Below are 24,674 nucleotides of genomic sequence, written 5' to 3' on the forward strand. Positions count from 1 at the left end.
GACTGTTCCAGAACTGATTTCCATTATTCACCTTCACCCTCAGCTACCGACCTGGTAAGCCAAATGGCAATGCGGATGGTTTATCCCGGCAAACTGAACTTTTACCCTAACATCAGACCGGACATCCCCAAGTTGACCCGAAAAGGATCAATCCGGGTCTGCCGGAGTGTTCCACAAAAGGGGAGCAGTGTAACGAACCTATGTATTCTGCCGGGACATTTATAATCATCATGCAGTGAGGCATACCAAGGGTTAATTGTAGAGTGACTTTTGGGCACAGATTGAGCCAGGAGATGGGGTGGCAAGTGAATCATAATCCATGTTTGCAGGATGTCTGGAGATGGCACAAGTTGTTGGCTAGTGTTGCTCACGAATATTCGTATTGCGAATATTCGGCTCGAATATGGCATATTCGAGTATTCGCGATATATTTCGAATTTCGCGGTGAATATTCGCTATTCCGAATATTCGAATTTTTTCAATTTTATTTTTAGAACAGATCACATCCTAGAGATCTCCATCGACGTCTAAAAGCATTGCTGGTATGATTAGAGACCTTGGGCCGAGTAGCTGAAGCGATCATTTTATCTTGCCGAAAAATCGGAATATCGCGCGATTATTTTCTCCGCCCTTCTTTTGCATCAGAGCCAATCAGAGTGCTCCTACCGCAGTTGTCGAAATTCCGCAATAAATATCGCATTCGCATTTTTCGAAATTTCGATAAAATATCAGGAATATTCGATTTCATAATGAGCCAATCAGAGTGCTCCTACCGCAGTTGTCGAAATTCCGCAATCAATTTCGCATTTTGCGAAATTTCGATAAAATATCACGAATATTCTGAGCCAATCAGAGGGCTCCTACCGCAGTTGTCGAAATTCCGCAATAAATATCGCATTCGCATTTTGCGAAATTTCGATAAAATATCACGAATATTCTGAGCCAATCAGAGGGCTCCTACCGCAGTTGTCGAAATTCCGCAATAAATATCGCATTCGCATTTTGCGAAATTTCGATAAAATATCACGAATATTCTGAGCCAATCAGAGGGCTCCTACCGCAGTTGTCGAAATTCCGCAATAAATATCGCATTCGCATTTTGCGAAATTTCGATAAAATATCACGAATATTCTGAGCCAATCAGAGTGCTCCTACCGCAGTTGTCGAAATTTCGCAATTATTTTCGCATTCGCAATAGCGAAATTTCGCAAACATTTAATTTAGATAAAATATCACGAATATTCGAATTTAGCAAATATTTCTCGAATATTCGGCTATATATTCGTGATATATCGCGAAATCGAATATGGCGTATTCTGCTCAACACTATTGTTGGCTATTCAATGTGGGGACACATTCTTTTGAAAGGTGTTAATTGCATAGACTCCTAGACATTTCATTGTCCCTTGTGTAAAGGTGTTATGTATGCTAAATACTGTTTATGTGTGGAATGAACTTATCGGAGACAGAACGTCTGTCTAGAAATGTGGATTGGAAGGAGATCATTGTGTTTGAGTTCTGGTAATGAAGAATTGTTTAGTAATTAGCTCAAAGAAGGTGATTGAAGCTTCCCCACGGTGTGATGTGTGGGTGGGGACAGTTTGAGTCACAGTTTGTTCATGTGCCTTGAATACTGTATAAAATCTCAGAGTGAACCATTAAAAATCAGTCCTGCTTGACTCTTCAAAACGTAGCCCCATCTCGTTTCTTGAAAGGGCGTTCGATGGGATATACCGGCGGTACCTGCATATCGCAACTTGCCAGGGAAAAGGACTGCTCCAACGGCTGATACCCTCTCACTACATGGGTAGCCGTTACAGCATAGTACAGGGGTCATCAGGGCAGTGTACAGGGTTTAGCAGGGAGGAAGACAGGGGCCATCATGGCAGATGATGGGGGGAACAGGGAAGTGTACAGGGGTCAGGATGGCATAGGACAGGGTTCAGCAGAGAAGTGTACAGGGGTCATCTAGGCATAGGACAGGGGTCGGGAGAGCATAGGACAGAGATCAGTAGTGCAGAGTGCAGGGGTCAGCAGCACAGTGCACAGGGGTCAGCATTGCATAGGACAGGGGCCAGCAGGGCAGAGGATAGGGTCAGAAGGGCAGATGACAGAGGTCACTGCTGGCAGTGAACTCAGAAGAGTTTATCTTCCCCTCTCAACACATAGCTGAGATCAGGTTCTCTTACAGTCAGGCTTCATTCTCACAGTGTGTAGCTGGCCACTGCAGCTGTGCTTCTGTTCTGATCTGGGAATTTCCCAGGTCAGGACTGCAACATAGCAGGCAGTGCCACACTGTGTAGATGGAGCCTGCCTGTTAGAAATGCTGGTCTAAGGCATGTGCTGTGTAGGGAATGGTTTGCCAGACTGAACAAAATGAGATCTATGACACCTGGCTGCCATGGGCAGGTTATACCTATTCTTTCCAGTACCTTGACTCAATATCTAGAACCCTGGTCTCTAGGTGAACTACAGTAGGTGAAACCGATATTGTGTCAATCTCGCTCTCTTTCTCGGCGAGATTGAGCACCTACGAGCTGGCTTGCCGCGATGGAGACAGAGCCGTCATAGAAGCGACGGGAGATCCGACTTGGATTCCCGCCAATTCTACACGTGTGCGGTGTTTGTTATGAATCCTGAGGGGGAAGTCCCCGCCGGATTTTAAATAAAAATCCGGCATGGGTTCCCCCCTCAGGAGCATACCGGGCCCTTAGGTCTGTTATGGGTTGTAAGGAGAGCCCCCCTACGCCGAAAAAACGGCGTAGAGGGTCCCCCTACAATCCATACCAGACCCGTATCCAAAGCACGCTACCCGGCCGGCCAGGAAGGGAGTGGGGACGAGCGAGCGCCCCCCCCTCCTGAGCCGTACCAGGCTGCATGCCCTCAACATGGGGGGGTTGGGTGCTCTGGGGCAGGGGGGCGCACTGCGGCCCCCCCACCTCAGAGCACCTTGTCCCCATGTTGATGAGGACAGGGCCCCTTCCCGACAACCCTGGCCGTTGGTTGTCGGGGTATGCGGGCGGGAGGCTTATCGGAATCTGGGAGCCCCCTTTAATAAGGGGGCCCCCAGATACCGGCCCCCCACCCTAAGTGAATGGATATGGGGTACATCGTACCCCTAACCATTCACCTGTAGGAAAAATGTCAAAGTTAATAAACACACCACACAAGGGTTTTTAAAATAATTTATTTTTCTGCTCCGGAGGCTCCCCCTGTCTTCTTTATTAGCTCTTTTACCAGGGGGAGCTTCTTCTTTGACGTCTTCGGGTGGGTGGGGGCCGCCGTCTGGTTCTCTTCCACCGCCGGGGGGGGTCGCTTTTAAAAAAGCCCCCACCCCCCGGCGGGTTTCCTCCGGCGTCTTCGGCGGGGGGGCTTCTTCTTCCGCTATCCCGACGGGTCTTCTCCGCTATCCGGGGGGTCTTCTCAACTCTCCGGGGGTCTCCTTCTATGTTCGCCGCTCTCCGCTGTTGACTCGGCGCACCCCGGTTCTTCGTCTCGCTGTCCGGTGCCTTCTTCTGTGCTGTACGTCTTCTTCTCCTTCCGTGCTGTGAGTTCTTCTTCCGTGCTGTGACGTCATGTTCTTCACTTCTCTTCTTCTCCCGATGTTGACACGTCGCCTTTCCTCTCTGCAATGACGGGTGCGCAGGTGCATCGGACCTATATAGGCCTCACAATCCCATAATGCTCTGTACCTACCCATGTGATACCTACCCACGTATGTAGGTATCACATGGGTAGGTACAGAGCATGATGGGATTGTGAGGCCTATATAGGTCCGATGCACCCGCGCACCCGTCATTGCAGAGAGGAAAGGCGACGTGTCAACATCGGGAGAAGAAGAGAAGTGAAGAACATGACGTCACAGCACGGAAGAAGAACTCACAGCACGGAAGGAGAAGAAGACGTACAGCACGGAAGAAGGCACCGGACAGCGAGACGAAGAACCGGGGTGCGCCGAGTCAACAGCGGAGAGCGGCGAACATAGAAGGAGACCCCCGGAGAGTTGAGAAGACCCCCCGGATAGCGGAGAAGACCCGTCGGGATAGCGGAAGAAGAAGCCCCCCCGCCGAAGACGCCGGAGGAAACCCGCCGGGGGGTGGGGGCTTTTTTAAAACCGACCCCCCCCCTGGCGGTGGAAGAGAACCAGACGGCGGCCCCCACCCACCCGAAGACGTCAAAGAAGAAGCTCCCCCTGGTAAAAGAGCTAATAAAGAAGACAGGGGGAGCCTCCGGAGCAGAAAAATAAATTATTTTAAAAACCCTTGTGTGGTGTGTTTATTAACTTTGACATTTTTCCTACAGGTGAATGGTTAGGGGTACGATGTACCCCATATCCATTCACTTAGGGTGGGGGGCCGGTATCTGGGGGCCCCCTTATTAAAGGGAGCTCCCAGATTCCGATAAGCCTCCCGCCCGCATACCCCGACAACCAACGGCCAGGGTTGTCGGGAAGGGGCCCTGTCCTCATCAACATGGGGACAGGGTGCTCTGAGGTGGGGGGGCCGCAGTGCGCCCCCCTGCCCCAGAGCACCCAACCCCCCCATGTTGAGGGCATGCAGCCTGGTACGGCTCAGGAGGGGGGGGGCGCTCGCTCGTCCCCACTCCCTTCCTGGCCGGCCGGGTAGCGTGCTTTGGATACGGGTCTGGTATGGATTGTAGGGGGTCCCCCTACGCCGTTTTTTTCGGCGTAGGGGGGCTCTCCTTACAACCCATAACAGACCTAAGGGCCCGGTATGCTCCTGAGGGGGGAACCCATGCCGGATTTTTATTTAAAATCCGGCGGGGACTTCCCCCTCAGGATTCATAACAAACGCCGCACACATGTAGAATTGGCGGGAATCCAAGTCGGATCTCCCGTCGCTTCTATGACGCGCTTGCTGGGATGTGCTGTCACTATTCCAGTGAGTGCGAGATGTCGGCGAGATCTCGGCACCATGTCGCCGAGAATCAGCGCGATGCTGTCGTGCTAAAAACACAATATCACAAACACCTACTGTATTTACATCGACCAGCAGGGACATGACCTCTGACATGACATAACCATTACTTTTCTCAAGGGTCTCCCGAGGTGAAGGGGGGAGGGAGTTGAGAGTTGAGTAACATTTTTCCTTTCCCTGCCCCACCCTCTTTTACTTCCATGTTTCCTCTTCTACACCCTTCCACCTCCTCCTTTTTTTTTCTTATGCCCTGTTTTATGGAATCGTAATTAAATCCTATCCTACTTAGTTTCAGGACCCACAATCCCTGAATTCCTCTTTTGTTTCATGTACACTAGGAAATTAGATCAATTACAAGATTAAAACTTACACATGGTGCTGACCATGATACTTACCTTTCTTTAGTTCCAAGACCGAAAGTATTGTGTTTGACAAATTTACTGCAGAAGGTATCTGTCTGACATTTTTGGAAAGTTACGGTGTACCATGGGTTGGTGTTCCCCTGACTATATGTTATTTTATGTATTCCTACTGTATTCATTAACCTACATTTCTGTTCATGTATGAGTTTATATGTTTTGAGACAGTATTGTGCACTTGTGATGCTACCATGTAATATGTACTTTTGACTTGAAATATTTTATCAAATTGAATAATACACAGTATTAACATTTTCTTGTAGCAATTTTTGTTGTGTGCCACCCCACCTACTTAGACTGCAATGTTTCTCAGGAAGAAAAGCAAGACTATTATTCTATCAAGTCTATTTTTAAATTAATGCTCAGAAAATAAATTGTACTACTCAATCACTGCTTATTTTTCCTATTGTTCTGTTTCAAGTTATGGTGACCTGTATTGTTCTAATGCATTATGTTCACATGCTTCAAGAATTCTAAGGTTTTTACATTTGATTATGTATGTTAATCTTGATTTTATTAAAAAAGGCATTTATTAAAAAAAGAGAAATTCTGTTTACAAAATATTTCATATGGGACAGATTAACTAAAACGAATATCCTTTCTGAATTGTTTTAAGTTAAACTAAATACCATATTTTTAAAATACTTTTATAGTTTGTAAATGTGCTATTTCAAATAACTGTATAGGTTGTAGTCTACATTTTTGGTTATGTGGGTTCAGATTTTCATAACCAATACCTGCAGGCACAAACTTTATTAGCGATGACAATTCACATGACAAAAAGGTTGCCATAGCGATACTTTGGTGCGAGCCAATTTAGTGCCCGTGGTTTATATGCGAGTCTGATTTATCTCTCATAAATTGTAGCGGGTGTCCAAAATGAAAACCATTCTGAAATATGGCTAGAGATTGTTACATAGTAGTAATTGCAGAATATTGTAAACTAAACCATTTTGTACATCATTTTTAAGCTGTTGACTGCAGGCAGCCACCGGTTTTGCAAAATATGCACACAGACATCATGAGTCTTACCACATTTGGAAGTAAGGCAATATACAGATGTGACAATGGATTCATTGCTGAGAATATTCAGGACAACACAGCTACCTGCTTAGATAACGGTTCATGGCATGGGGTATTAATGAAATGTAAAGGTGAGTAGCCTTTTTTAATTCATATCTAGGAGGTGATTTATCCAGAACTTCACTAATGTGCAGGATTGTTAAGGGGAAAAGGGGACAATTTGCTAAGCGTAAAGACTAGCATGTAACAATCTGACAATTTTGCAAATGCTTAAAGTATTTGCAAAGCCTTATGAACTTTTCTTATTTGCTGCCTTTTGGTTTTGATATATCTGTTTGATAAGTGCAAACAATTAACTGCTGATCTTGCCAGAAAATGGCTAAATACACAGATAACATACAAATGATAGTTGTTTTACCTGCCAAATAACTTGTGTTTTGTGTACGTTCATTCCAGAGATTTAAAACGTTCTACCATACTACACAGCTAGCTTAGAGATCTGACTTTATTTCCAGTTACAAGCAGGGCCACTGATAGAAATCATGGGGCCCCGTACAGCCTATCTGACGGGGCCCCCTTCTGCCCTATCCCTGGTTCCTCCTTCGGCCCCACCCCTAGCCCCTTCCAGGCTTTCATTGGCTGCAGGAGGCAATTAGAGAGACCGGTTCCTCTAGATCAGTATTTCTCAACATTTTACCAGTCATGGCGAAATATATTCCCTTTTCACTGCCTGTCAACTGCCTCTGAAAAGCGATACGAGTCTGGATTGCTTTTGAGAGGAATGGTATTTTCTTGTTGGTATTATGAACCCGCTCTAAAAAAAATCAGTTCTGATCGTACAGAAAAAGGGCGTCAGGTTTAAAATTAACGTGTATACACACGCATGTAAACACATGTACGCACATATACACATATATAAATATACACACACACAAACATGCACACAGACACACCTTTTAAACAGTAGCTGTCTGCTAAGGGGGGGGGGGGGGGGGGTACCTGCAGTTACACATGACATGAGGAAAAATTTACATAGCAGGGAACAAAAATGACAGATTTCTGGCCATGCTTTCTCAACAGAATAGGCCCCTCACTTCTACTGTACATCCAAAATCCATGTATTTTAAGTGTCTATGGTCTCCTCTCCTGAGGGATACTGTGAGAATTCACCATCTACTATAGTCTGTTATATGCCTCTTCTTCTCTGCCCCCTAATTCTGAACACATACATGCATACAAACATATACAGATTGCTTTAAAAAAATGGCAGCAGCAGCACTGTACCTACACTCTCCATGTTGGGGTACTGCGCTGTACAGGGAGGCAAAGAGCACACGCTGTGCAAGACACCTCTGCCTTTGCTTTCAGTGTAGATAGTGAGTTTGAGCTTCTGCACTGATGATTTACATACCAGCTGAGTATCGGGCAGCCACTTTTATAACAATTCAGGTATGGGGGAGGGGGCACAAGGGTCCCCTGCAGCATGGTGCCCAGTCCCAATGGCCACTACTGTGTCCCGTATATGTCTGTCTCTGCCAGGAGTGGAGGGAGATGAATCATTCTACCAGGGAAGGAAATATGCAGGCAGGGAAGTGACATGCACCCGAAATAGAAAAAATAGTGCCTCCCACACGAACAAGAACATCAATACGGAGGTATACAGAAAGAAGAAAAAACCCTCAGATAAGTCGGGGGTGGGGGGGGGGATAGGGAGTTGGGGGGGTGCTGGCTGGAGAAGGACTTTTTTTTATTTATTTTTATTCTTCTTTCTTTTATTCTCTGATTACCGGGCCCCCCTGCTGGCTGGGCCCGGTACAACAGGGTCAGTTGTACTGGCTTATCAGCGTCCCTGGTTACAAGAACCACTTACATAAGACAGGTCTTGACCCTGCTCCCAGCCTGTGACTGGAATGTGAGGAAGAAGCTTAAAAGCTCATCTTTCTGACAATCTGCCAGTATGTTCCTTTTTAGTACATGAGCACATTACACCTGATTGGCATCTTGTGCTGCCTCGTCCTCTTTCATTCTCAGCTCTGCTGTACAGGAAATTGCAAGAAACAAATATCATGTCAAATCTAGGTATTTCCACAAAAAAATGCACCTAAAATATTTTAAGAAAGCATACCCGGATTGATATGGCTTTTTTAAATATCTACCTAGTTTTAAAGTGGTTGTAAAGGCAGAAAGGTTTTTATCCTAATGCTTTCTATGCATTAAGATAAAAAGTCTTCTGTGTGCAGCAGCCCCCCTCAGCCCCCTAATAGTTACCTGAGCCCCCACTCTATACAGCAATGTGTACGAGTGCCTCAGCTATCCTGGGACTCTCCCTCCTGATTGGCTGAGACACAGCAGCAGTGCCATTGGCTCCCACTGCTGTCAAAGTCAGTTAACGTGGCTCTGTGTCTGAATGGACACAGGGAGCTGAAGGTCGGGTGCCCCCATAGCAAGCTGCTTGCTGTGGGGGACACTCGACAGGAGGGAAGGTACAGGAGCACCGAAGAGGGACCCAAAAAAGAGGAGGATCTGGGCTGCTCTGTGCAAAACCATTTCACAGAGAAGGTAAGCATGGCAGGTTTGTTATTTTTAAAGAAAAAAAATTGAGACTTTAGTATCACTTTAAGTTTTCATTACTTTCATTCCGAAATAGCAAGGATAACCTGCCACAAATTTGTGGCAGTGTTAAATTGTAAGTCTGTGAACTTGCTGCACATTTTGACTGGCAAGTTGTACACCTGCAGAGCATTCGAAGAACAAGTTCTAGTTGACACTTTTCCAAGTTGTAGCAAATTTCGCATTGCACGTCTCTAGCAAGAGAAAAATTGCAGTTGTGAGTCTACAGCAAGAGCTCTGCAAGTCTACAGTATGAAAATTCAGCCACAGCGACACCTGTGGTGGGATGATTATTGCACAACATAACTGAACCAGAACTTGCAGAATGTTTGAAAAGAAAGTTGATCTGGATTCATGCAATGAGGACTTGCTACAATTGTACAACAAACTTGTGAAGCCTAGCAAGTCTAGCAATACCATAGCAACTCATTTTCAAACTTTCAGCACAATTGCTTGCTATCTGAGGTATTTGGAAAACCGTAGATTCTTTTGAATATTATAATGACAAAAACCTTTGGCATTAGCCAAGAAACACTTTGGAAAAATTTGAGCATGGTTTACCTAGAACAGCAACTTCAAGAAATCTGGACTAAAAATTTGATTACCTCTCCTTTTCGGAATGCCTGTTACAAGACTGTAATGCTTATCCAGAGATTTCAATAGACACAGATTTGAAAGAAGTTTGTAGAGCAAGAGTTCTGACTTCTAGTCAGGTTTAGTGACTCATACAATATTTAAACCAGAGAAAGCTAAACTGTATTAGGAGGTCAGAAATGGCCGCCCCATATTACACTCATCAGACTCTCTTCAATTTATGTCCACGGATTAAAGTGCATAGTTTATAACTGTGATATGTGCTGTGAACCCACAGACATATTCTAACTAGGGTGCCTACAGAAAAGACGATATCTCTACAGGAATGACAGCAGGGTAGATATTTGCTTTCCCTCCAACAACTTTTTCCAGATCTAGGACCCAAGCTATTTTTACGGTATGCCAGCAGTGGTGCTCACACACTACATTTGATGTTTTCACAGAGGCCAATTGGAAAATTAAAATTAAAATTAACTGTCCCTCTGAACAGTTGATAATTTTGTTATCAGCTTTAGAAATACAGAAGTGGTATCACAAGTGAATCTGGCAGGCTGGTTGTACAGAAGTTGATCAACTTAGTCCATTCAGCCTGCACACACACGGTTCGAATCATGACCAAGTCTTGAACCATCTATGGCCAGACAAAGGCCCCGTACACACGAGAGAATTTATCCGCGGATACGGTCCAGCGGACCGTTTCCACGGATAAATCCTCTCAAAGATTTCCGCAGATTTCGATGCGATGGAGTGTACACACCATCGCATTGAAATCCGCGCGGAAATCCTCTGCCGATGACGTGTCGCGCCGTCGCCGCTATTATGACGCGGCGACGGGCGCGACGCTGTCATATAAGGAATTCCACGCATGCATCAAATCATTACGACGCGTGCGGGGAATCCCTTTGGACGAATGGATCCGGTAAGTCTGTACAGACGAGCGGATCCATCCGTTGGAATGGATTCCAGCAGATGGATTTGTTGTGCATCACAGCAAATATCCGATCTGCTGGAATCCATCCCAGAGGAGATTTCTCCGCGGAAACAGATCCGCTGGCGTGTACACACCATAGGATCTATCCGCAGAAACCCATTTGCTGGGATTTATCTGCGGATGGATTCTATCGTGTGTACGGGGCCTAAGGCTTGGAGAGCAACAACATTGTAAGTATTAATGTGTATGCAAATATGTTTTTTGTATCGTTTTGTGTCATTGCAGCAATGTCTTTACAAACAATGGTACCCTTTTTTTATATTATTAATATATTTAAGTGCAAGTGATTATTATGACCAATAATGTATTCTAATAATTTTAGTGATCTAACTTTGCTTTCCAGCTGTTGACTGTGGACTCCCACAAGCTTTGCCAAATACTGTAACCCACTTATTTAATAGCACTGCTTACAGAAGCAAAGTTACATTTGTGTGTTCAAAAGGATTTATTGCAGAGAGTGGATCCAATACATCAGTCTGCAATGCATCAGGGCACTGGGAAGGTGCTAATTTGGTGTGTAAAGGTAAGGAACCCTACTTACAACTAGGATGAACGGATACAGGGTATTTACAGTAAAGTCGTTTTTGCTCAACACAACACCACAAAGTAATAGGACTCAAACATTATAAAAAAAACAGGGTGTACTGTTTTCACATGTAATACTATATTAAAGTAATTTGGTGTCATTTAACCACTTCGGCCCCAGAAGAATGTACCCCCTTCCTGATCAGAGCACTTTTTGCGATTCTGTACTGCGCCGCTTTAACTGACAATTGTTGTGTGGAATTGCACCCAAACAAAATTGACGTCCTTTTTTTTCCCACAAATAGAGCTTTCTTTTGGTGGTATTTGATCACCTCCTATTTTTTCGTGCTATAATAAATATCCCCCAAAAATATATAACAAAACAAATTTCTTTCTCAGTTTTGGCTGATATGTATTCTTCTACATATGTTTGGTAAAAAATAAATAAAAAATAAAATAAATCGCAATAAGCGCATATTGATTGGTTTGCGCAAATGTTATAGCATCTACAAAATAGAGGATAGATTTATGGCATTTTTAAAAATTTTTTTTTTTTTTTAGTAATGGCGGTGATCTGCGATTTTTATCATGACTGCCACATTATGGCGGACATATCGGACACTTTTGACACTATTTTGGGACCATTGTCATTTATACAGCGATCAGTGCTATAAAAATCAATGGGTAAAGTGCATCCTAGGGAGTGATTATAACTGTGGGGGGATGGGCTACCACTGACATGACAGTGATCACTGCTCCTGATTACAGGGAGCAGTAGATCCCTGTCATGTCACTAGGTAGAACAGGGAAATGCCTTGTTTACATCTCCCCATTCTGCCTCACGATTGTGGGCCGCCGGCGAATATTGAGTTCGCAGGACCTGCGGGCATGCTCCCGCGGTGTTTGGCGAGCACGTATATGTCTGTGCGGTGGTCGGCAAATGGTTAAAGTAATATTGACTAATTATCTGCATGAAAATAGCCAGTTCTGTCTGGCTGCAACAGCCAATACAAAGCTGTACAATGGAGTCACATATCCCCATAAATCAGTGGCAGACAACTTATTAAAACTCTGACATGTCCAGAGGGTCACATAAAAGTATTTTTTTAGTTTGTGATTTTTTTTTTACCATTCTAATCAATAGACAATAAAGTAAGTGTTACTACCTTTTATTTTTGAAAAATCTGGTTCTTTTCCAGAATGCTTTCTTCCAGCTTCTTTCTTGGCTGCTATTATATGACAAAACAACACAAAGGAGGTTTTAAAAAAGAGCTATAGGCAAAACTTTTTAGGGAGGGTTATAACCCCTGTCAGATTTCTTTCACCATCTGTGTCCAATTGCGGAGATTTCCCTTTGCTTCCTGTTCCATAGCCAAACAGGAAGTGAGAAGAAATCTCTGCAAATTAAGGGGATCTCTTGGGCCCCCCCCGGTCACCAGAACTAGTGTCCCCAATGAAAGATTTTCCCTCTATTACTTTTCTGGGGACAACCCAACATTTGTGAATTTCTTTTACTTTCACTTTCAATGATAATGGTAAACAAGACAAATAAATATTCCCCCCCCCAAAAAATAAAATGGTGACAGGTCAGTGACTTACAACTATGCCCCAAGGCTGGGTGCACGAGAACTGGTGGGGATCTCCGATAGGTGTCTCCCCCCCGGGGTTGAGGCGGGAAGACCCTCCAAGGGCCAAGGAGAACAGCTAAAGGAAGGTCGGATGGCCACAGCATAGTACATTGTTGTGATAAGTGTGCACATATCATGCATAGTGTCCTACAAATAATGTATAAGAAAAATCAATGAATGAGTGGAGATGTGTGAATGTAAATGGTAATCTAAGTGTTCCCCCAAGCGGACTACATATGAGGGTGATAGTTGGTGTGAATGTGCCCACCAAACAATTTAATACTGTCCCAAAAATAGTGCAGACCACTCAAGATAAGTGTAAATGGGGTGATTAAATCACACCATTAGTTACATGTGAATATGGTGTACGGACCAACTCATGTCTGAATACCCTTCCAAGTGATAGGGAATCTTACATATTTTGCAAAACCTATTGCTACCCCCTTCGTTCTTTTTGTTGTTGAATACCCATAATACCACGTAGGATCTTCCCTTTAATACAGTTACATTTTTGAGTCGTGATATAGTTAAAAAAAAATATTTTATCATATCAGATATTTACAATTGTCCTTCTTTTCCCTCCCGGGTTAGAATTTCTAACTCATGAAAGTGTTGGTAGAAGAAAACAAAGGGAGTAAGCTAGAAGCCAGGAAGAAAAAAATGTCTATTCCATGAATCTTTCTGTTTATTTCCCCCACCCCCCATTCCCCCTCTCCCTCCCTCTCTCCCCCCACCCCACTCCCTGTCCTCCCCCCACCCTCCAACTTCCTTTCTCTGTACCCCAGGAATTTTTTGGCCATATTCTGACCTTCGAATTGACGATGGTTCCAGGGCCTCTCCTCCCATCATCTATTCTTTTACCCAGAGGTAAAACTCTGTTCACGTACACCTTCCGGAACCCTACCACCCAAAACTGCCGAATTAGGTTTCGGCATGCACCAAGAGTCAGAGCACTCTGTCATGTTTAATCTTAATGCTTTCTCATCCTCCCTCCCCCACCTCTGCCTAGTTTAATTCCTCTTATCTCGTTTCGAGCCTTATACTAATATCTTTCTCCCTCTTCTGTTGCTATTTAATTGACTCTGATTCCCTAACATTCTCGCTTTCAACCTTTATTCTCTTAAGGTTCCTAACTATAAGTGTTTCTTATTTCTTGGTCTTTCTTCTTAGGACTTCTTTGCCATTGTTACCCTTCTTCAGGTATTTTCTTCTTCACCTCCCAAGACCATACTGGAATATCTGGTGTTTGTAGTTCCAACTTATCACAAAAATCCTGCAACTCTTCAGGAAACCTAAGTCTCGCAGATCAACCGTCTTTTTGTCCTATCAAACATGCTGGGAAACCCTAGCTGTATTTAATGTTCTTTGCCCTTAGCTGTTCAAGCAATGGTTTAAGCAATCTCCTTTTAGCTAATGTCTCTGGGGCTAAGTCTGCAAATAGTTGAAGTGATGATATCCCTCTCATCTTCTCCCAGATGTGTACTATTTTATCTTCATAAAACTGGAATCTTACAAATTAGATCGCTTGGGGTTTCTGCAGGCATGTTTTGAGATTCTCTAATCCTGAGTGCTCTCTATTTTCAATAATTCTTTTGTTGGTCTATTCAGTAGCGTATTAAACACTTCCTTCATCACCTTTCTCAACCCCCCCCCCCTTCTCTGGCAGGCCTTGTATCCTTAAGTTATTTCTCCTACTCCGATTCTCTTGGTCTTCTGCTTCGTATAACATCCTCCTTTGTTTCATTTGCAGATTTTCCACTTGTTCTTTAAGCTTTGTTATTTCATGGGCCTTTTTGCCCACTTTCTCTTCTGTATCCGCTACTCGTGTCAGCAGATGCCCTATGTCTCTGTAGAGTGTAATAATTTATTTTTTCTTTGAATTCTCAAATTTTGCAAACATATCTGCCATTTCCAATTTTGTTGGAATTTGGGTACTAGATCCCTGTTCCACATTGTTTCTTGTCTCAGAGTCACTATCAGTTCCCTCATCCTCTTTTGAATAACTTGGGGTCTCATCTGTTTTTCGTCACTTTTACCTAAGGCGCTCTTCCCATTGGCTCCTTGTGTTTGAGTTCTTGGGCTTCCTCCTTGTATCATATATTTTTTTTTATCATACTTGTACTTGCATTTACCTTTGATGTCTTTACCAACCTGACATCCTTTCACAATTTTGTCTCTCATTTTGAGCTCTTATTCCAGTCCCTTATGGAAACTTATTATTTTGAGACAAATATGTTTCATTTGAGGCTATCCTTGAATGGCAATTGCAAACAGCGGTATATTTCACTTCAATGATTTTAATATGTGGGAGACACTATATATCACTGTATAGCCTTATACAATCTCTATGTGAGCACGACACTTGATGGTTGTACTTTACTTTAGAGCAGCCACTCTACACCTCAGAAAATTCCTCTACAACAGTCTCTAATATACAGCACTGTGTAAGAATCCGTTTTGGCATAGAACCATACAGTTTTATAGGGCAGTGCATTTCCTCTGTGGCTGTCTTTCACTTGAGCCACGCTACTCAACACTGTTTGATAATATATTTTCTTTGAGGGAATCTATAATTCGTTCACCAGCAATAAACGATGCCACTCCATTTACCTTAATGTTCACTTTTGCATTGCAGCTACAGTGGGTTTTATATGTTACAGTTTGTGGCTCTTCCACTCTGTCCATCAGCTTTTAAGAATGAATCACACCGTGATACACTGTGCAGCTGTATATTTTAGGTATAGACTGCATCATGCAACACTATTCGGCTGTATGTTTCTTTTGAGTCAGTTTTTAAGTATGGACTTCTCCTTGCGGCACTGTGCGACTCTGTATTTCCTCTAAAACAGATTTTTAGGTATGGACTGCACCTTACCCCCCTTTTGACTTTGTGTTTTCTCTGAATCAGCTTTTAAGCATGCACTGTCCCTTTGACATTATGTGGCTGTATATTTCCTCAGTCAACATTTGGGTGTAGACTGCACCGTGTAGCACTATGCAACTGTATGTTTCCTCTGAGCCAGATTTTGGGCATAGAATTTACTATCCAACTGTAGGTTTCTTTTAAACCAGCTTTTAGGCATAGGTATAGACTGCACCTTGCGACACAATGTGGCTGTATGTTTTTTTCTGTGTACGTTTTTAGGTGTAGACTGCATCCGAACACTGCACGGATGTGTGTTTCTTCTGGGTTCGCTTTTAACTGTAAACTGCACCGTGTAACTGTGTATTTCCTTTGTGTGGGAGTTTCAGCTTCAAACACAAACATCCATGTCAACTGGTCATCCACTCTCAGCTGCTGCAATCCATTACCCTCCCACCCTGCTCCATTGGAGTGTCTCTTTCTATGCTGCAGTTCAATCCCATCAGCCACATCAAACCTCTTCTCCCTATGTGTACAGTTAGTCCATCCACAAGTAGGGTGACCATGTGTCCTGGATTGCCCGGGACAGTCCCGCATTCTGCAGGTCTGTCCCGGGCACATTCATTCCAGGACAATACAGTGTCCCGGAATGAAACTGACACAGCCAACCCCCGGGCCAATCTGATGCCCCCAAAAAAGGCCGCCACATCACCGCTTTACTCACTGACAGTACTTGTCATGGCCAGGAATGCCTGGAGGAGCACAATCCCACCCCCTGCTTGTGATTGGAGAACTCATAAATCCCGACTCTTGTGTCCAATCACTGTGCTGTGATTCGTTACAGCACAAGCTGATTTTTGGGAAGGGAGGGTGTCCCTGAATAGTAGTTTGGAAATGTGGTCACCTTATCCACAAGCTGTGTCGCATCAGGGGTCTCAGGCAGGGGGTTTGTAGTTTTCCAGGGAGATTATGCATACCTCCCAACTTTTTGAGATGGGAATGAGGGACACCTATCAGCAAAAGTATGCAGGCATAGAACACACCCCCTCCCACGCCCCATTAAAGGACAATTGTACAAAAAAAAACAAGATTGGTTAAACCCACAAGTGCTTTTTTTTACCACTACTATTCCTTTATATTGGCTTTTGGAATTTACAAAAGCAGCTATTTAGAAATTGGATGAAAGGTTTAGCACTGGGAAACACTTTTTGAAAGATAAAAAGTGCATTTTTTATACAACTATATAGATCAGACCAAAATGAGGGACAAATGAGGAGAAAAGAGGGACAGAGGGACATTGCTCCAAATCAGGGACAGTTCCTCGAAATCAGGGACAGTTGGAAACTATAGATTATGCGGTAGTGGGGCTGAGAGCATGCGGCTTGCTAGCACACCATGACAGGAACCTCCTAAGTAAGGATGAGCTCAGGCGAGTTCGCAATGGCACGTGCAGAGCCTGCCAGGAAGTCCGCACCGCACAGTGCTAATCACAGGCAGTGAGACATTTCCCGATCCGCGGCTGCAGAGATCAGGAAATGTCTCACGCCTGAGCTCATCCTTACTCCTCGGTGCTCCGACGCCATGTTCAGGCCCCTTCCTCTCCTGTGTCCAGCTGTTATTGTATTGTTTTATGTCATTGCAGCAATGGTTTTACAAACAATGCTACCCTTGTTTTCTGCACCCCAGAAATATTAATATATTTAAGTGTTTATAATGACCATTATTGTATTCTAATTACTTTGTTTTCCAGCTGTTGACTGTGGACTCCCACAAGCTTTGCCAAATACTGTAATCCAATTATTTAATAGCACTGCTTACAGAAGCAAAGTTACTTTTGTGTGTTCAAAAGGATTTATTGCTGAGAGTGGATCCAATACATCAGTGTGCAATGCATCAGGGCACTGGGAAGGTGCCAATTTGGTGTGTAAAGGTAAGGAACCCTACTTACAACTAGGATGAACGGATACAGGGTATTTACAGTAAAATAGTTTTTGCTCAACACAACACCCAAAGTAATAGGACTCAGAAACATTATCAAAAAACAGCTTTTTTAGCTCATAAAATGCTTGAAAAACACCCAAAAAGCAAAATCCCATTAATTTCAATGGCACCTGTTCACATCTGAGTGTTTTATCACCTGAAGTAAAATGCCTGAAAAAAGCTTTTTACATTGGTGACTTGTACAAAAAGGTGGCAAAATCGCGGTAAAAATGTACGACTCTGAAACGCTCCGGTGTGAATGCAGCCTCAAAGTAATTTGGAATCATGTGACTCTCTTCACACCTAGGTGTTTTTGGGCATTTTTCTGCTGTAATGCCGCATACACACGACCGTTATTCATGTCATGGAAAAAAACAAAGCTTTTCTCAACGTGATTCCTCTCAAGCCTTGCATACACATGATTGTGAAAAAAAAAAAAAATCGAGCAAAGCGCAGTGACGTACAACACGTACGACGGCACTATATAGGGGAAGTTCCATTCGAATGGCGCCACCCTTTGGGCTGCTTATGCTAATTTCCCGTCTCATAACTTGCTTCTGAGCATGCGTGTTATTTTCCCCCTCGTTAAAGCGTACACACGACCGTTTTTCACGACTTGAAAAAAGACGACGTGAAAAACAACGAGAAAAAATAGAGCAGGTTCTACATTTTTTACGACCATTTTTCTCGTTGAGAAAAATGCTCTGGAACCTACACACAACCGTTTTTCACAACCAATTTAAAACATTAAATTTTTCTCGTCATGAAAAATGGTCGTGTGTACGCGGCATAAGCCTCAGGTCTAAAAATGCCCAACAAGACAAATCCCATTCATTTCGGTCCCTGTTCACATTTGAGCGTTTTGTCATCTGAAGCAAAATGTCTGAAGCTCAAAAAAGTACAGGAGCTTATTTTTTGGCAGATTACAGGCGTTTTCTGCTTTTTAAATTGGTGACCTTTTGACCTGTACAAAAACACGACAAAATAGTGTGACTTTCTGCCTGAAGGCTGCATTCACACCTGCGCTCATCAAGCGCTTGTAAAACGCCCTAAAAATGCCTGAGAAATGCCCAACAAGCAAAATCCCATTCAATGGCACCTGGTAACATCTGAACATTTTGTCACCCGATGCAAAACATTTGAAAAATGCCTTCAGCTCAAAAAAGAACATGAGTTTCTTTTTGGCAGATTACAGGTGTTTGTCTGCGTTTTACATTGGTGACCTGTACAAAATCAATGTGAAAACGCGACCAAACGCAGTGAAAATCGCTGAAAAATCGTGGTTATATTGACTAACTATCTACATGAAAATGGGCCGTTCTATCTGGCTGCAACAGCCAATACAAAACTATACAATCGTGTCACTTATCTCCATAAATCAGTGGCAGGCAACTTATTAAAACTCTGATCCAGAGGGACGCATAAACCTTTATTTTTTTCATTTTCGATGGAGCAAGGGAGAGTTATAACTAGGGTTGTCCCGATACCGATACTAGTATCGGTATCTGGACCGATACAGAGCATTTGCTTGTACTCAGCAAATGCTCCCGATTCCTGATCAGATACCTGGGAGAGAGAGGCAGCGTGTAATGCCTGTGTCCTTGTATAATGCTCAGACGGCGGCCATCCAGTGTACAAAAGCCGCGCCTCCTCCTCGTCTGTGATAGGGGAACACTTCCAGCAAGTGAGTCACTGTTCTGCCTATCACGGACACCCTCCCATCCTCATCCCATGGACGAGGATGAGAGGATGTCCGTGATAGGTGGAACACTATGGCCGCGTACACACGGTCGTTCCAAACCGATGAGAATGGTCTGACGGGCCATTTCCATCGCTTCACCGCTGAAGTGGCCTGATGGTCTGATGTGCGTACACACCATCGTTCCAAAAACCAATCGGGTCAGAACGCGGTGACGTCAAACACATGACGTGCTGAATAAAACGAAGTTCAATGCTTCCAAGCATGCGTCGATTTGATTCTGAGCATGCGCGGGTTTTGAACCGATGCTTTCTGTACTAACCATCGGTTTGGACCGATCGGGCAGCGGGCCATCGGTTCGATTTTAAAGCATGTTTTAAAATTTTGGACCGAAGGACAACAGACCGATGGGCTATACACAGGCCCGGATTTCCCACAAGGCCACCAAGGCCAGGCCTCAGGGCAGCAGGGTGCCAAGGGGCGGCAGCAGCATGGAGTCCCCCGACGCCCGGAACATACAGTTAATGGCGGTAAGTTGCTTTCTAGCAGGACTAAATGTAGTGTGGGGGAAATACTAAGAAATAATAATTAAATTAATAAAATAAAAAAGTAATTTAAAAATAAAGAATAAGAAAAATAATATTAAAAATAATAAGAAAAGTATACAATAATAAGAAAGAGTAAATGACAAGCTACAAATAAAAATAAATAAAAAAGTGATTAAAAAGTAAAAAAAAAAGAAACAAAAAATATTTGAACTAACCGTGCCGCCCCTGCCATCCGGTTGCCATTCTCTGTTGATTTGGGGGGTGGGGGTAGTTTGGTTGGCGGGGAGGGGGTGCATTGTGGAACCTGGCCTTGGGGCGGCAGGGAGAGCAAATCCGGCCCTGGCTATACACACGGTCGGTTTGGACCGATGAAACTGAACCTCGGTCCATTCTCATCGGTTTTGTCCGTCCGTGTGTACGCGGCCTAACTCACTGCTGGGAAACTGAGTTCCCCTATCACAGACGAGGACAAGGAGGAGGCGTGGTTTTGTACACTGGATGGCCGCCGTCTGAGCATTATACAGGGACACAGGCATTACACGCTGCCTCTCTCTCCCAGGTGTCGGATCAGGCCATTGCCTTATTCATGTAGTGAAACAATCTGTAACTCACAGTCCATGTTCTCTCACACACCAAGTATAATTCTGTTTTTTGAATATTACATATTAGTAGAGTAGAGCACAACTGCTTGTATTAAGTATGCTAACAACAAGTGCACTTCAGAACAGTACTGCAAAGTGCCATTTTCACATCCTTTATTGTAATTTAAACCACATTCTACAGTTATGGAAGAGGATGTCTGTCAGTGCCATTTGTCAGTGCCAGACATCAATGCGTCACAGTCACCAGTGGCGGAACTACCACCATAGCGACCCACGCGGGCGCTATGGGGCCCGCAGCCGAGTGAGGATCAGGGGGGCCCGGCAGGAACGTTGTTCCCGTTAGCAGCTGTGGCTGCTTACACACACACACTGCTCCAGGCACGCTCTGCCAATGAGAGCACACTGCCGAGGGATCTCCTAGAGACTTCACAGCTCTGACACAGCCGAAGGGAGACCGGGGATGCAGAAGATTTCATTTCCTGCCTCTGTGCCGTGCCGATTTCTGAAGATGAGGTCAGGTAGGTGGAGAAGCATGGCTTTCTATGTGGAGGAAGGAGGGGTGAGAATTCCTGCCTGGAGCAGTTTATTTTAGTGGGGAGGTTAAGGAAAGGGGGTGGGTTTGCTTTTGGAGAAGGACCCCCCTCCCCCCTGTAAGTTTCTTGTAGAGAAGTTTACAGGGGGTGGTTGGCAGGGATTTGGTTCTGGGTGGGAAGTTTGTTAAATGAAGGGAGATATTATTTAGCATTAGATATGAGGGAGATATTTTTGCCTTGAGGTGTGATCAGAGACAGGGGGGTTAATATTGTTGGGATATATGAGGGAGGGTGGTGTTTTTCAGTGGGGAGTTTTGCTTGTGGGGGTTCTTAAGCAGTAGAGGGGGGGATTTTTTCCTTTAGTTCACACTAATGTGGCTCTGCAAGGTGTATTTTGTGTGGGCATGGCAGCCCATTTATACTGTGTGGGCTGCTGTGCCTCCTTAAATACAAAGAAAAGGTCAAAAGGACCCTCCACCATTTCTGGAGTCGCAGCCCGCACAGGAATCGCAAATGCAGAGCAGTTCCCACATCGCATGTCTCCTGTCGGCAGTTTACACTGCCCCATATGAACTGCTGGGAGTGCCAATTAAAACTTAATGGCACCCCCAAATCAGTTCGCATATCGCAGTGCGATCTGCAAATTCGGACAGGAATTGAATCACATGGGTGTGAACACCCAGGGCTCAAGTCCTGCGGGAACGCATGGGAACAACGTTCCTTTACTTTTTCCACAGCAGGAATGCCGTTCTCATTGTCAAGGTGCACCGACCTCCCCTACCTTGGTCCTCCTATTCCTCCTCCTCCAGCGGCCGCTGTTACAAAGTCCCAGCTCTAGTGATGGGTGAACACTGATTCATTGGCAAATTGAATCAATGTGATGTAAATTATAGGAGCCGGGACTTTGTTACAGCGGCCACTGGAGGAGGAGGAGGTGGACTGAGGGAGGGGAGGACGGGATGGCGCTGGGATATTCAAATCCCAGATTCAGACACATGCCAGGCTTCATTGCTAGACACAGATCAGGCTGCATTGCTGCACACTGATTAGGCTGCATTTGATGGACACTGGCAAGGCTGCATTTCATGGGCGCTGATCAGGTTGCATTTCATTGGCACTGATCGGGCTGCATTTGATGGACACTGGTAAGGTTGCATTTGATGGGCACTGGCAAGGCTGTATTGATGAGCACTGATCAAGCTGCATTTGATGAGCACTGGCAAGGCTGCATTGATGGGCACTGATCAAGCTGCATTTGATGGGCACTGGTAAGGCGGTAAGGCTGCATTACTGGGCACTGATCAGGCTGCATTTGATGGGCACTGATCACGCTGAATTGTATGGGCACTGGTAAGGCTGCAATAATGAGCACTGATGATGCTGCATTTGATGGGCACTGGCAAGGCTGCATTGATGGGCACTAATCAGGCTGCATTTGATGGGCACTGAGGAGTGAGTGGCCCAGGGCAGGCAGCCTGAGGAGAGGGGCCACAAGCCGGCATACTCAGCAATCCCAAACTTACTCTTCTGCACAGATTAACACATGTGTGCATACGCATTGGGGCAGCAGGGGTCCCACACATTGGAGCCTGAATAGAAATATAGTGCAGAAGGAGTCCCAGTTGTTGCAACTTGTTTTAGAAATTCCCTGCGAGGGAACCATTATCACACAGTGTGGTGTGTTTTATTGTTAGTATAGCATACAGATTAAATTATTTTGTTGTTACATCTGTGCTATATTTATTTGTTTAATGCATGTGAATGTTAGATGTGTCCTCAACTCATAAACTGGCGCTTCACAATAAATATTGCAGTTTATTCATTAAAAAAGTAGTACATAAAACATACATATACTGTGTGTATGTATATATATATAGTAATCTCATGTTGTGCAGGGACATTTCTAAACACGTGCCACTACTATAGACACCCAGCAGGTACCATATTTAAAGGATTTTTTTTTTTCACTTTAAGCATCATTAAAATCGCTGCTCAAGAAAAAACTAGTTTTTAAAACGTTTTTTTCCATTGATACATGTTCCCTGGGGCAAGACCCGGGTTCTCAAAGACGTTTTCCAACAATAACTTGAATATTGGGCTTTAAAATGAGCACTTTTTTTAATTCGAACGTTCGAGCACGTTCGCTGCATGGGGCACAGGTCACGGTGCATGGGGCACAGGTCACGGTGCATGGGGCACAGGTCACGCTGCATGGGGCACAGGTCACGCTGCATGGGGCACAGGTCACGCTGCATTGACACTAGGGCGGCTCTGGGGGGCCCCATACAACATTTTGCTATGGGGCCCTGTGATTTCTAGTTACGCCCCTGACAGTCACATGACATTAAAAAAAGTATCGGTATTCGGTATCGCCGAGTACTTGAAAAAAAGTATCGGTACTTGTACTCGGTCTTAAAAAAGTGGTATCGGGACATCCCTAGCTTATAACCCCTGTCAGATTTTTTTCGCCACCTGCGTCAGATTGCAGAGATTTCCCTTCACTTCCTGTTCCATAGTCAAACAGGAAGTGAGAAGATATCCCTGCAGATTAAGGGGATCTCTTGGGGACACCCAGGTCACCAGAACTAGTGTCCCCATTGAAAGATTTTCCCTCTATTACTTTTCTCGGAACAACTCAAAATTTGGGAATTTATTTTACGTTCACTTTTAATGATAATGGTAAACAGGACAAATAGGGAAGGCTAATTTCTTTAACGGGGCACAGACAGCAATAAAAACTGACAAGTGTCCTAATCCCACTGCACTGCACAAAACCAAAAAAAAAAAGTTTTCCCTTTAGTTATACTTTATTTGTGGACAGATGTTTCCCCCTCTCTCCTCATGTAATTTTTTTGTGTAACATTTAGGCAAGCTTAAGTTGGGCTTACACAGCCTGGAATTAGCATCACAGTAAAATTTTTACAAATTTGCAAACGTTTAAATTCCTATGGGAATTAGCACTCGCTATTAGTATTTTAATACATGTATAAAAGCAAATGTCATCCAGTAAATCTGATGTATTTTCTGGGTTAATTTAACCCAGAATGGGAATGAATGGGGAGGGGGGGGTATTTTTTTTTCTGCAACCCTACCTTTCTAAAACATCTGCAGCAACAGATGACTTTTCACTATATAAGTAATGTGCTGCAGAGCAGAGTCAACTTTGAACTGTAAAGTGCACCGTGTGACGATATATATTTCCTCTGTAACAGTTTTAGGTATGGGTTGCACTGTGCAATATTGTACAGCAATATATTTCCTTTAAGACAGTCTTTAAATACAGACAGCACCATGTGGTGCTATACAACAGTGTGTTTCTTATAAAAAATTATCTTTTAACTGGCTGCTCAGTTATTATAATACAAAGTTCAGTATATAAATCATAGGGACTCACGCCCCTCTATTGATTCCTGCTTTTGTCTCTTGTGTGGGAGTTTCAGCTTCAAACACAAACATCCATGTGAACTGGTCATCCACTCTTAGTTGCTGTACAGCATTACCTTCCCACCCTGCTCCATTGGAGTGTCTTATTCTATACTTCAGTTCAATCCCACCAGCCACATTAAACCTCTTCTCCTTATGTGCACAGTCAGTCCATCCACAAGCTGTTTTGCATCAGGGGTCTCAGGCAGGGGGTTTGTAGTTTTCCAGTGAGATTATGCGGCAGTTGGGCTGAGAGCATGCCGCTTGTTAGCACACCATGACAGATACCTCCTCAGTAA

The 24,674-nt window shown here is 44.2% G+C and overlaps 1 protein-coding gene across 2 annotated transcripts in view; it reads left to right on the plus strand.

Annotated features, from left to right (window-relative positions):
- SUSD1 (sushi domain containing 1) overlaps positions 1-24,674 on the plus strand; it is a 247,166-nt gene that overhangs the window by 61,215 nt on the left and 161,277 nt on the right. For both annotated transcript variants that reach the window (XM_040361305.1, XM_040361296.1), the window contains exons 6-8: positions 6,328-6,510; positions 10,918-11,097; positions 17,341-17,520. In XM_040361305.1, coding sequence (XP_040217239.1) covers positions 6,328-6,510; positions 10,918-11,097; positions 17,341-17,520 — 543 coding nt within the window. The remainder of the gene's footprint in view (positions 1-6,327; positions 6,511-10,917; positions 11,098-17,340; positions 17,521-24,674) is intronic.

The sequence above is a fragment of the Rana temporaria genome, chromosome 1 (assembly GCF_905171775.1).
Source record: "Rana temporaria chromosome 1, aRanTem1.1, whole genome shotgun sequence".
Classification (NCBI taxonomy): domain Eukaryota; kingdom Metazoa; phylum Chordata; class Amphibia; order Anura; family Ranidae; genus Rana; species Rana temporaria.